We start from the raw sequence: 14,873 nt of genomic DNA on the forward strand, positions 1-14,873 counted from the left end.
AAATTTACACTTTAAAGTTTTTGCTTACTCATTTAAAACAAAATCTTCTCTACCGTCTAAAAAATCATTTAAACGAACAAAAATCATTAAAAATTCAAAAATATTCAAACTTTTTCTCGCATAACTTAAAATCTATTGATTTACGAATAAAAACAATATACATTTTTGAAATCAGCATTTAAGGGCTGCTTTAATGGGAAGTCGTTAAAAACTGATGTTAAGACTGTCAACTGATTCGAAACTTTGATGCCATAGCATAAACATACTAATAGACAGCGCACGTTATGTTCTCGGTAGTTCAAAACAATGTTTATGAAAGGAAAAAGTTTTCAAGAATTCTAATTTATCTGCATTCTTTAAAAAATATTCTTCTTGGCTGGAATCCAAATTGCAGTGTTATTTTGGGACCAAGATTGCATTATTTATTTCCGACATTTTAAATGGTGTTTGTATTATTCCACTTGGTGTACCCACTTATCTATTGCAAATGCATTTATCTATGCAACTTTTGTTATATATATATATAAGCAAAATAGGAATATCATGTAGGTAAATAAGAATAAATCATAAAAATATATATCAGAGATACTTACAATCACGAAAATTATGATTATGATGAATTTTCTGTTTGTTTACATGCGTTATGACAAATTTTCCATGATTCTTATTTTGTCCCTGTTTCGAATTCTGTCTATAAATTATGATTTCTTTTCCATTGGATTTGCTTCACCATATCATCTGCTTTGCTTGATGACCTGTACTATAATGGAGTTATTCTGAACTTAGATAATTAAAAATATCATCTGCCGAGATTAGCCAAAATAACCTCAAGACACTTAAGGGTTGATAAGAATCGAGCTTCTGCATTGCATAAATTGTTTTGATTTTGTTTTAGAAGTAACTATACTATGTATTACATTTCCACTGTCATTTTGTAGAATTCAATCTTTATCAAACACAAATGTTATTTTAAGTTCCGTATCATGTGCGGAACTTAAAATAATACATATCTTTTGTGGCTTTCGGATAAGCTAAAGCGCTTGCTTTCAAGCCTTTTTTTGATCAAGACGATATCGAGACTTGACATGACATTGAGTGAATAGTATGTGATCAAAAATTACTGTTTGTAAAGCAGGCTCTGTGTCCATATTTCGTCAAATCCGTTTATTAATTTATATGGAATATTTTTCACTTTGCAAATAGTGTTTTCACCTTGATGAAATTACTGAATGAATGATCATTGTTTTACATCTGATGTGATCAGGACAAGCATATTTTCGACAATCATCTGTAACTTAATATAAATGTTTAGAACGAAATAAAGATCAAACGGTTTAGTTTTCTGAAACAATTCAGTCACTAGTTTGGTTTTCCTTGATTTTTAACTTACATATCACAGATGCATCAGACCCCTTTAGGTGAATTACGAGTAAGATTATCTGGTAATATCGTGTTTTTGTGGATTAGGAACGAGGAACACTATAACTCTTTATTAGAAATATTATATAGCAGACATTTTATCAACAATTTTGGAAGATTGGTCGTCTAGATAGTGAAATATAATTGCTTACGTATTTATAAAATAGTAGCTGTTGCACAGGACATCCTATCTCCTAGTGCACCTTAGTTATTTCGAAAAAAGATTCATTAGATTCCAGAATCAATGATTTTTAGGTTTGAGCCATGCTTACACAACCCATTTTAGGGAATATCAAATAGGAATCCTTGATGAGGTCCGTATTCTTCGGTATTTTTCTTAAAATTATTGGTTTTAATACCCGTTAAAAAATCCGACTGGAAGGACCATGTTGTCAATTACTGGAGTTCCCAATGAACTATGGTTGTTTGGGTATCTCAAATAGGATCTTACCTCAACCAGAACAGAGTACTTAAATTTATATATCTGGTCAGCTCGATATAATTCAACGGTGTAGATCAAGCACACGTTCTACTTACGTATTTAATAACAAATAGATTATCAAGAATTGACACCAATTTCTACCGTCACTTTTTAATAGACTAGACGCACAACACTGACTATTTACTACAGACACTTTTATTTCAAGTGTAAAAAAAATAAGTCAAGGATGCGTGTGTGAGAGAGCAATTGAGACGGTGTACGAGCAATTATTAAGAGAGAGGGAGAGACAATTTCATAACATAACACGACTTTCTTTGGAAATCTTTAGAATGTGACTGTTTTTTTTTACTTTCTGGATTTCGATAAGTCAAATATGGTACTTGTAGATAAGAAGAATGGATTCGTGTTATAGAAGCTCTTGATCATCATCATACAGCCCCTGTTCACTGTCGGACATAGGCGTCCTCAAGGTTTTTCTAATTATTTCTGTCCTGTGCTGTTGTCGAGATTATCTTGATGTGATCTAACCATCGGGTGGTTGAACGCACTTGTTTTGATGCTGATGCACACATCATTCTTCTTTGTAACTCACTTGTCTGGTTCTCTCTGCTGATTTTCACTTCATGTTCCAGATATGCATATTTATAAGAGAGCAATTTATTTTTGCCCGACCTTGATGTTGTCACTGGGTATTAGGTTGGTCATAATTTTGGTTTTGGTGTAATTAATTTTTAGTCCTACTTTCCCTGTTGCTGCAATAAGTTCTTCAAACATATATTTAGGTTCCCTTAGATCATCCGTTATCATTTGCAAAGCAAAGGTTATCGAAGCCATGTGTTTAAATAGAACTAAAAGATCATGGGAGTAGAGTCCGTTGGAATTTATTTAAAATTTCACCAATACCTTTTATACACCAATAACAAATAATTAATAATGTCATTTACACCTAAAACTGTTTATCGATTCAATAAGATTATCGCGTTAGATGCTCGATGAGGTAAAATAATAAAGAATTTCTTTTTGTATATTTTAAGGCCTCATCCTTATAACTTGGTCTCAAAGGCAAATAACAAGGAATGCGGAAAAGGCATTATTTCTTTAAATAACGTCTCAATCGATGGACCGCACACTCTTATATCTTTTAAAAATATCGGCGTACAATGTGTGAAGAGAACCTCCATGGCTGCCTCTTTAGAACTGAGAGAGTCATTGGGCGTTGATCCTTTCTTGAGTAAGTTATTTTCAAAAACAAATAATTAGTTAATTAAGATCAATCCATTCGAGATTAATAAGTGTACCAAAATAGTTTATTTGTAGAATTACGAAATATAGGAAGAAATATATATATATAAAAGTTATTAGTAGGTTATTTCTAAATAACATCACCATAGTGTAACCATATTTAAATACGACCTACGTATTGGAACATAATCTAACTATACTATATTTTTATGTAAAGTTTTAAATTTGTTCTGTTGTGCTCAATTTTAAGATATGTACCTCCAAGCTATATAAAGACGAGTGCGAGTTGAGCGAATGGACCAAGGTCCATTCGCTCAACTCGGGCATATTTTGACAGATTCATAGCTGGAAACCTACAACACAAAAGTTCCTAGCTCACAGTATTAACAGCTTAAATAAACTTTTATTACAGACTTCTTTTATTAAAATTATAAATTCACTAAACAGTTCGGACTGGGAATAGCGAACCGACTATACCAGCCCGTTCCCCCAGTGCGACAAAGAAAACTCTCTCGCACTGCATCTCTTTCTAATTTGCCAGGTTTATCGACCACGTGACCTAAATGAGAACTTCACTTGGTGGATAAACCCGACCCATTAGACAGAGATGCAGGGACTGCTTTGCGTCAGTTTTCGCTGTCGCACTGGGGGAACGCAATTGTATTGGAGCAGTCAGTATATCTTGTATTATAATATGTTTATGATCATTATGTGGTTGTGGTTAAAATATCTTTCTTTCTTTCTCCCCTTCCTTTTACCCTATCAGGGTGTCGGATTTGGGCTAGCTATTTTAATATCCATTTACCCACCTCCTACATTCTTTTCTGTTTCCTGCCATTATTTTCAATTCCTCAAGTGATTTTTGTTTAAGTTTTCCCGCCTCTACCACTTGCTGTATCCATTTTTTTCTTGGTCTGTCTCTTTTTCTTTTTCCGATGTTTTTTGCTTCATTAATTTTTTTTTTGTTATTCTATTGGATTGCATCCTCATCAGATGCCCATACCAGTTCATTTGTCTCTTTGCTATTTTGTTTATTATCGGTTCCTGGTTGGCCATTCTCCTAATAGTCTCGTTGCTTAATCTATCCCATTTTGTCTTTCCAACTATCCTTCTTAGATGTCTCATCTCCATTGCGTTTATCCTGCTCTTATGTTTTTCCAGAATTGTCCAGTTTTCACTTGCATAGAGCACAGTCGGTTCTCTTTTTCCCATTATTGGGGCTAACGCATAATATAACTTGTTTGATTTCTTTGCTCTATTTGTTATTTCCCAGTCTATTTTTCCGTCATTAGTTATTATACTTCCCAGGTATTCGTAAGTTGTTACTATTTCCAATTCTGAGTTTTTACATTTTATCTTTATTTGATTATCTTCCTTATCTCCTTTGCCGCTGATTATCATTATCTTACTTTTTTCCTCGTTTATCTCCATTTTTAGTTCTTCTTTTTGTTCTACCCATATATCCATTAGTTTCTGCATTTTATTCTCGGAATCTGCTATTAGTACTATGTCGTCTGCATACACTAAGGACTCTATTGTTACCGGTTGTAATCTGCGGTAACCTATTATTGTCTGTAGTTGATTGGTTCTGACTCTAGTGTTTCTTATCAATTCGTTCATTACTATTATGAATAGCAAAGGGCTGAGACTGTCTCCTTGTTTAATACCTCTCTTCCAATTAAATGCTTCCGATCTTTCCCCTGTTATTTGTACCCTTCCTTTTACCTCTTTGTAAGTACTTTCTATAAGGTTAAAATACCAAATAACATAATTTTTGTTTCAACGGAGTTCCTCTAATCATGTTTTTTGCGATGACTTTGTGTATGTTGCATCGTTTTTGAATAGAAAACTAATTGGGGCTTAATCAATTAATCAATTTTCTGTATACCTCTGTACATTTTTAAAGTTACTATAGTATTTTTAATAACTTATTAAAAAAAATAAATAACTAGTGGCACAATAACACTAAAAACGCAAAAATAAAAAAAAACGGAGGAAAATTTTTGGATTATATCATTTCCAAATTGGCTTATATACTTCGCCTCGTTAATTAGTACAAATTTGACCCCATTTGTTTTATAAATTTTCTGATAAATACAGCATTTCGAGATGATTTTTATTCCGGATCCCAAGTTGTATTTTGATTGAATCTGTCATCGGCTCTCGCGGATGATAAATTGAGTGTATTACTTACTTTTAAAATAACTAAAAAAAATGTGTAAAATTTCGACAAAACATTTAAAACATTTAATAAACATCCTCTATTCGAATCTATAAATAACATTAATTTAATTATAAAAGAGTTATTTGAGGTTCACAAGAAAAGAGGTGAAATTTCGTCGGTATTTATGTGATGTTTTCTTTTTTGAATTTTTTTTCTACTAAACACATTATGTAGGCATTCACTTTTAAATAAATGTACATTTAGATCTGTAGGCGTTTGCCGAAGTAATAAATTGTGAGTAATAACTGACAAGGGTATGAGTCATTAAATTGTGATTGTAATGCATGACTTCCACTATTTACCTATTTTAATAAAACTCCATAAACTATATCAACCTGACACTTAGTTATTACATTAGTTATGTAAATGAAAAAAATATATCTATTCATAAAGTAATTCAAAGTTAATATTGAATGGTGTCCGTTAATAAATGTTCTTAATAAACGACCATGTTGCCTTAAATACATAAAACTTTGTCTAGTGCAAGTCAAGAGATAGTATTTTTATGACTTTCGACTTTTAAATCTTTTTCTAACTATAATCCACTTAAATATTATTATAGCCCGCTTCAATACTAGCCGTCAAGAATCTTGACACGTCCCGATTAATGTTGCAAGGTCTCGATAGTGAATTATAGCTGCAAAAAGATATATTTTAAAATACTATATCTTGACGTAAAATACTATAACTGTACTTAATCTAACATATCGTTATAATTTTTTAGCTGGCTTTAGTCATCGAAACCAACCGACTTCGATTGACTTAAATGTAGTTAGGCTGTGTTTTCAAGTATTCTTGGAAGGTGATACTCCTGGAAAATTCTCAGTAACAGTCCCTCCAGTAGTCAGCGATCCCATTTACGATAAGAAGGCTATGTCAGATCTGACCATTATAAAATTGTCTGACTGTAGCAGTTATGTAGATGGAGGCAGGAAAGATATTATTCTTCTATGTGAAAAGGTTTGTTAACACACTTTGTTAGCTGATAATATTAATTATTACAAATTACAAACACATAATTGCAAAGGGATTATAAAACTGTTTTCTTGTGGCATATCTATTGTTAAGTTAAATATTATGTTTATATTGTTATGTTGTTGAAAGGATGAGAAATAAGTACATCACCACAACAACATTTAAAACAACCAATACACTAACATCTAAAGTGATTTTCACACTGAGGGTGCAGTACGGCTAAGATAGGGCAATGTTTTCTTATGGAGAACAAACGCACAGGGTTGTCGGCCTTCGTCAGCTGTTGTTGCTCACTTAAGAGCGTCTTACAGGACCGGTTTCGATAAAATGCATCTCCCGGCAGTACCAGTATAATATTTTATATTATATATACAGTAGAATAAAAATGCATTGTAATAATTGAATACTCCACGAAATTTATAAATAGCTTGGAAAGTACTTATTTTTTTTTTTTTTTTTGGAATTTTTGTACTTGAAGTAGCTATTGTTTTATACAAAGCTCGAATAGTTTCTGAAAAAAAAATTCAATAATTCTGAAAATATAGGTATACAAATATGTAGTGATGTCAAAAATTTAATCATATATTTATAAGTGATGTCATTCAACGAATTCGAATAATTTCTGAAAACACATACCTAAACATTTTGATGAAAATGAAAAATATGAATTTTGCGTATAAAACCTCAACATGATATATAATATAAAAATAAAATAAACGTGCACTTTAAATTCATAACAAATAATGCTCGATTTATGCAAAATTGCCTTTGGAAAACGAAACAACACTTCAGTATTTAGTCTGACTTTGAGCAGAGAGCATGGAGTCCCTTAAATTTGAACCCGGTGAATCATAAATGGTTGCGCTAAACTGCTAGTGTTGATTTTTTTTTACAAAATACGGAACAACGTAATGTGAGTGCTGCTTTAAGGCGTAATTTTTGATGACGTGTTAGCGAAAGAAACATTAACACTATCACAAAAGAAAAATAACAAAATGGAACGTTGAAATCCTTAAAAAAAGAAATCGGATTTGTTTATAACAAACGTGACCGAAGAATCATGGTGGAGCGAGATGATATTATTCATTGGCGCCATAATTATTTGAGAACTATACGAAGTTTACGAAGAAACGATTGCGATATCATATATTTGGACGAATCGTGGGTTAATGTTGGCCAATCTGTTAATTACGAATGGTAAAATATCACTATACAAAACAGTTGCGATGATTTCCTCAAAGTTTTAAGTACTGGTTTAAAAGCGCCTACCAAAGCACCTATGCACCTATGTGCGTGCACCTATTGCATGCAGGTTTTTCAGGAGGTTTTCTTCCTGGCACATAGCGTGTTTTTATGTCCAAGAAAACTGATGCAGACTATCACGATGAAATGGATGTCGCATATTTTGTGTCGTGGTTTAAAGAGACGTTAATACCAAATTTACCAAAGAATAATTTGGGGGGAATGTCATTGTAATAAACAATGTATCGTGTCACTAATATAAAGAGGGATTCCCTAACAATTCGCACGCGTAACAAAGTAAAATTGGCGCAATTATGTCACTCATGTCGTTGAGAAAACGGAAACTGAAATGTGGACCGCGGACAACCTGCAAGATGACGTAGATCAATTAATTATACACGTTTGATTGTACATGCGAACACAAGGGAGAGTAGCGAAAGCGAATCCGACATCTCGGGTGTAGAGGGCATCATTAATATAATTGAATATCTGTGAGTAATCTCGATTATTCTATAACCATTGAAATGTAGTAAAATCTAGTATTTTTGGGTATTTTCCCGTTGGAAATATGGAAAATAAGGCGGCTGTATACCTGTTTTTTGTATATTGTTGACGGTTGGCCAAATGTGATAAAGTTGAATTTGATGCGGATTATATTATTTATTTTCTTTTAATAACTCTATAGATATATGATACATAAGTATTAAACAAATTATTTTTATTTTTAGGTAGCAAAAGAAGATATTCAAGTGAGATTTTTTGAAGAGAATGGTGAATGGGAAGCTTTCGCGGACTTTCAGCCGTCACAAGTTCACAAACAGCACGCCATTTGGTTCCGAACTCCCCGGTACAAAACGTTGGATGTCACGGATCCCGTCGATGTGTTTATTCAACTCAGAAGGCCATCTGATGGTGCTACTAGCGAAGCACTTCCTTTCAAGCTTTGGCCAGGTAGGTCGTCGTATTGGCCATATCGGAGAACGCTTACCAAAAAGGGGAATTATGATTTGTTCGATTCGATATTAGCGAACGACGCGAAGTTAATGACTAAACGACAGTTAACTACGGCTTCCGAAAAGGATATAGGCTGGAAAGAATCTGTTTTGCCTACGGACCCTATTATCATAGCTACTAACGATAATCATATCAATAACGAAGTAATAATAATTGATAAGTCTCTTGATCAAAATGCAAATGATATTGAAATAATTCAAGATGAATCCATAACTTGGATTCCCACTGTGGAAGCCAATAACAATCAAATAACGTCCGAGGAAATGGATTATTCAGAATTAAAGTTAAATAAAGAAGACAGTATTTTGACAGACACTCCTGCCAAAGTAGAGGAAAAATCCTTTAACGAACTCATTAACCAAGTGGCTGAATTAGATGAAATTTATTCAGACACACAAGCCCGCTTACTCTCCCAACCTTTAACTGATTTCGAAAAGCCATCACTCACAGATTTAACATACAATGAATCCTTCGATGATGCAAAAACGTATTCTAGTCTTCAATTGGCATTCAAAAACCCCGTTGATATTGAAATAAGACCAACTTATCCCCCAAAGCCCAAAAGTCCAAATACATTACTAGCAAATAAAAGAGAAAACGATGCTGAAAAGCTACCACCTCTTCCTCCAAAACGAACTAAAAAGCTAGAAACATTTATAGGCAGTACTAATAGTTTACCTAGAAGTGATAAACCAGACTTACATAAATCAAATTCTAGTATTAGAACAATAACAGTAAGCAGAAATAACTCATTTAATTTACAAAGACCCAAATCTCAGTCCGAACTATCACCTCCAGATAAACATTTACCCCCAACTCCAAACTATTCAACATTGCCAAATCCCAAAAAGAGGGGTTTCTTTTCCAAACTGTTCCGCAGAGGCAAGACTCAATCTGCCAATCCCTCCCGGGAAGCGAGTCTTTCTCCTTCGACAAAAACATTAACTAGTACAAAATCCTTGCAAGTTAACAACTTTTTGGGTAAGAGCTCAGGAAACATATCAACGCATTCTTCAAACAGTATACGCATACCGCTTAAGGATAGTCCTCCTAGCAGTAATCTAAATTTGACGGACAATAACGGAAACAACAAAGACACGAGAGACATATCTGCAGATGATATAGACATGAATTTAGATTTGACGGAGGCTGAACATTATGCTCTGTATACCGCAATAGCGCCACATGCCACTCAAAGTGAATTTGACGAGATGTCATGTTACTATGCTCCTGTGGAGGGGGGAAAGTTGTTGACGAATGCCGAAGTACTAGCCAGACTGGCTTCAAAGACATAGTAAATTAATTTTCATCGGAATTCTTGTGTAGTTTTATTTATTTATTTTTTTTTTTGTTTTACTTTAAATCGGTTTATTTATTAAAAAATCATTTTTAAATTTAAATAGGTTTTTATTATGTATGAAATTGGCAGTTACTTGATGGAAATTTATGTTCAAACAAGACAACAAAAATTTTCAGGCTGTATCTTTAGATGCAACAAAGTTTTTAACAATTATATTCAATCAAATTAGTAAAAAATATTGTTTATTTAATTTAAATCTAATATGTATCAAATAAAAAATTAAGAATAGGTCTTCTAATAAGAAAGATAACCATCAAGAGAATCGTAATTTCAGTTCGGCTATTGAATTAAGCCCATGGTTAAACACCAACAGCAAACACAAAAGTATCCATAAAAAATCACATATGAAAACAGAGAATCTTAAATTTTGAGTTTTTTAGTATTGACTGTTTTTCTTTTACTTGGAAACCTGTCTTTTTTAACAAACTTAGAATGAAGTTAAAAACTTCTTGTGTGAAATGGTATATATTTAAAAATTATTTTTATAAAAAATTGAAATTTTCCGGACGGATTAAAATTTATTCGATTAAAACAATTTCGGTCTTATCAGACCATCATCGGTGAACTAGCCACTTAAAAAAGTTTAGTAATCTTTAGATTACAATAAATGTATTAAAAATTAATTAAAATTAAAGCCACATGAGTTCGATGCTAAAAGATTTCACTTTAAAGGAACATCCTGAGCCCTACTCAAAACGAAGGCACATCTATGTCCTAGGAAATATACCAGCAACTGAAGTGGTGAATCCCCTCACTGTTTAATTTTAAATCTATCTTCTATACGCCCATTATTTTTTAAAAAACAATTGAGTAAATTATAAAATTGGAAATTAGGATTAATTTCAGTGAAATGTATTTTATAAACCTTTAGATGATTTTTTAATAAGTAAACTTATTACACTTTTTAATTTATCCACTGTTATTCGTTTTTTTTTTAGTTTAATATTTATTTTTCACGTAACATTTAATATTTTTAGAGCCACATAGTAGAAAGAGACAAAAAATGCCCGATGAGTTAGTAAGGCAATTACAGGGAGATCGTAAGTTTAAATTTTTATCTCAAATTTTTTTGGTGGTGGGATATACATTTTTTTACTGTGCATATACAGCTTTTTGATGAGATATTTCTTGATATTACGATTTTATATCCTTTATACAACAATTTTTGTAAATGTGTTAGTGGGATCTTAAAAGGGATGCTTCTGTTGATGGTCGTACAGAATGATTGGTAAGAACTGATATTTAAATTATATTTTGAACCAAAGGTCACAATTATTGTTACGGGATAATTAGGTATAAATTAAAGTAAATTATAGTTTTACACTAACATACTTATAATAGCGTACCTGAACACGTGTAAAGTTTAGGGTACATCACAAAATTTTATTTTGACCAATTATTTCTTCTTCTTTTTGTTCGAATGTACTGTAACTGTGACTGTATTGAGAAGAAAGTTGTTTAAACATGTTTATATGGGTTTAATCCACAATTATTGATTGCAATGAAAATTACATTTTATAATTGTTATTTAAGTTTCTACTTGCACTCCGGAAATCGTTTTTAAAAAAGATTATTTTAAATAGTAAACTGTTATTATAAGCATTGGCTGTTGCTGTATAAGCATTGATTTTAGTTGAAAATTCTGAGAATGGTTGTTTGTACCCTCAGGATGTTATCAAAGTTTTGTGTTTTTGTATATATGATTATGTATAATTTTAGATGATGTTTGTTTGACTTTCTATTAATTCGCAAATGTTGGTATATTGTTGTTGCATATTCTTTTAATATTGGCATCCATAGTACGCTACATTCTGCTGATGGGCTTGCTACACATTTTCTTTATTAAGCTCAGACCTGCTTCTTTGATTATTTTCCTTTTCATGTCTGTTCTTGCTTTTGATGCACCTTTCCATTTGAATCTTTATTATTCCAGGTATGTTTGCGTATCTGTGATTTGTCAAAGTCTCTGTTTTTGATGTATGTTTATCCTGACACTTAGTGGTCTTGCGGTTTCTCCCACATAAAAATTATTGCATTCGCAGGGTATTTTATAGATGCAGTTCTTTGATCTCTCTTGTGTGTTATTAAGTTTGGTTTTGCACAGAATAGATCTCAGTTTATTGTTTAAATTTTCTATCCAAACCCGATTCAATTAGAAAGTTCTTGTATCCATAATATAGATGCACTTCGATGCAAATCTCTAGGATTAGTACATAGGTACAATCCTTTTTAGCAATTCGGCAATGCAGTAACGTAAATTTGATGTTACTTTTTTTCTTTACTGTTTTTAGTATCTTTGTAAATAAATTGTTAAATAATATCTAAAGTGTTTCTTAATCATCTTAATCTCTTTAAGTTATATTTTGATAGTGCGCATGCGCATGTTGGATTTTATTAAATATTTTTGCTCGCCTGTCCACTGTCATATTGAGATAGTTAGGGAAGTAAATGTTATTAGACTATTTGATTTCCCGTTTCCTAGTGGATTGTATCCTAATACAATAATAATTATTTGATACTAGCATCTAACCAAACATAGTTTAGATATTGGTTTTCTTTGTTACAGTTCAGAAGTAAAGATTAACTGGACCTGTTACATCCAGTATTATTCTTGTACAATAGTATTTACCAATTATTCTGTACCGAATTATTATAGGGATAGGCGTGTTACATAATTTTATAGTATTAATTACTTTCGTAAGCTATTAGTTAAATTGGTAGCTATTTCTTCTTGTTATAACTACAGATCGTTTCTATAAGACATTTAAAAATAACTTTATTGACTAGTAGAAGTTTTGGCCAATGACATTAGTAGGTGTATGTACTTCTTCCCACTACGAAATTTCATAAATATTGTATTAATAGCAAATGTTCTGCCATCTTTCTAATCAAATTTTTTCTACACTGTAAAAATTTTTTTAAAAAATCGATCCTTCAGTTTTGTGTGATTAGTTTGTCGGTTTGTCCATTCAGTTTGAGCCAAAACTACAATGGATTTAGAAAAACTGATGACGAATACGTATTGAGTATTAAAAGTTATCTGGGGAAAAATTAGAAAACCAAAAGTTTATATTTTCGGTTCCAACTAACGAGAAAGGTACATTCACACATAAACTATGAAAGCTATAGGAATATAGATAAAGGATTCATCATCCCTAAACTTAAAAAACAGATCAAAATGATATGTAATATTTTAGTCTAGGTGATAAAAGTGATTAAGAATCATTACTAAGTAGTTAGTAGTTAATAAAATTACCTCTTATTAACTATTTTTAGAGCCACAATAGACCTCTTAGGTCAAGTAAATGTGTGGTTAAGCGTCCACTCGTATTCATAGACATGTTATGTAATACCAAAGAATATAGACGCTTAATATAAGCGTCTATATTCTTTGGTAATACGTAATAAAATTGTCTTGGCTCATATTCTAACCTAACCTAACTATTTTTTTGAAGTCGAGAGGAACGAAATTAAATTCATGTAACCAAAGCCTTAGCTTTGTAAGTCTAAAATATGTCATTGACCAAAATTTTTAGTAGCCCTAATTATTACATACTAGCAAATATTTTGTACAATACTGTGTGAACTAATTATTACAACTACATAATTCTAATGGTGCTATTATTTGTGTTATTGTAGCAGAAATTTGTTAAAATTTTTTGTTACATTTTGTGATTGTTATGATTGTTTATTTATCTGTTTTTGTAAATGAAATATACAAGTTTGTTTCCTTCTAGTTTAAGTACCTATTAGATAATCGTGTTTTTCTTTTGTTGCTACTCGTACTTAGTAACATTTCAAGAAGGTTGTCTATTTTATGGAAATATTTAAACGTGTGTTGAAATTGGAGAGTTTTCTAATTAGACTGTTAGGTTTTGTGAAGCTTTATACATTTGTATTTGCTTTTATAATATTGAACAAAAATATACGAATTTTATATCCACTTGTGTTTTTGTCGAGTTTTCAAAAGTGGTATTTTCGAAATCGCAATAATTTTGAGTATTTACTGGTTACGTTAAAACTCTTAATTAGAATATAATAATGATTTTTTTCTTAAAGTAATTAATCACAGATTTGTCGACTTAATTGAATATATAGTTTTAGAAAACGCTCCTTAGATTTTGCTTAAAAAAGTACAGTTGCTAGTACATTGAAGCGGATACTCATTCTATTTTTAACGAACTACTAATGTTATTCTTGACTTAAAGCATAATTCAATTGCAATACCTAGTTAAATAAACTTCCGAGATAGTTTTATGCAGGTACTTGTCATTTTCAGATATAACTTATTCGAAAACTAAAAATAATAGGTTTTAGATGCTTAATTAAAATAAAAACTTCTAGATGATTAAATAGAAAAAAAAAACTAAAAATCGCACCAGATTTTTCGTTTTCATGTCGACATTCAGCTAGTCGCTAGATGCTACAGTAGTTTTTAGACTCATGTTCTAAATTACGACACTTGAATATTTTGTTAGTGAGCTTTTCCATCAGTTTACACGTTGTAATTGTAATAGAATAGGGCGATTAGAGTCCAGATTATTCGATGGCTTCTTTCGTTTTTTTTTCTTTGGCATAATATAGATTCCTTCCATATTCTAGACGCTTTTTCTTGGGATGCAGCTGAATTTTTGCAAATTGCAATTTAATATTTAAAATTAAAAATTTGGAAGATTCCCGGAAAGATTAGATAGAGAGGTGTGTGCGTTAATAAATGTTTTCGTTTTTGAGTCTATGTTGTAAGTTTCGTGATTGTCTGCTACTGAACTGTTTTAATGGAACAGGTTTTAATGAATAGAGTTTTAGTACACGTGTTGTTCCCTTGCATTTGGTTGATTATTTTCTAAACTTGAGCAGGAGTATTATGAGTTATGAAAGAGATGTAATCCCTCCATGAGTCATGTTTATTGAAAATCATCAGGTTTTCTAGGTTCCTTTTTCGGCGATACTTGTTT

The 14,873-nt window shown here is 31.7% G+C and overlaps 1 protein-coding gene across 6 annotated transcripts in view; it reads left to right on the top strand.

The window, feature by feature from the left end:
* The window catches only part of LOC140437680 (embryonic polarity protein dorsal-like), a 107,540-nt gene that overhangs the window by 81,445 nt on the left and 11,222 nt on the right, over positions 1-14,873 (top strand). For 4 of the 6 annotated variants that reach the window (XM_072527333.1, XM_072527334.1, XM_072527331.1 and 1 more), the window contains 3 exons: positions 2,896-3,092; positions 6,052-6,287; positions 8,273-10,889. In XM_072527333.1, coding sequence (XP_072383434.1) covers positions 2,896-3,092; positions 6,052-6,287; positions 8,273-9,853 — 2,014 coding nt within the window. In that variant the 3' untranslated portion in view covers positions 9,854-10,889. The other 2 variants (XM_072527336.1, XM_072527332.1) reach the window with 2 other exon arrangements.

Source organism: Diabrotica undecimpunctata, chromosome 3, assembly GCF_040954645.1.
Source record: "Diabrotica undecimpunctata isolate CICGRU chromosome 3, icDiaUnde3, whole genome shotgun sequence".
Classification (NCBI taxonomy): domain Eukaryota; kingdom Metazoa; phylum Arthropoda; class Insecta; order Coleoptera; family Chrysomelidae; genus Diabrotica; species Diabrotica undecimpunctata.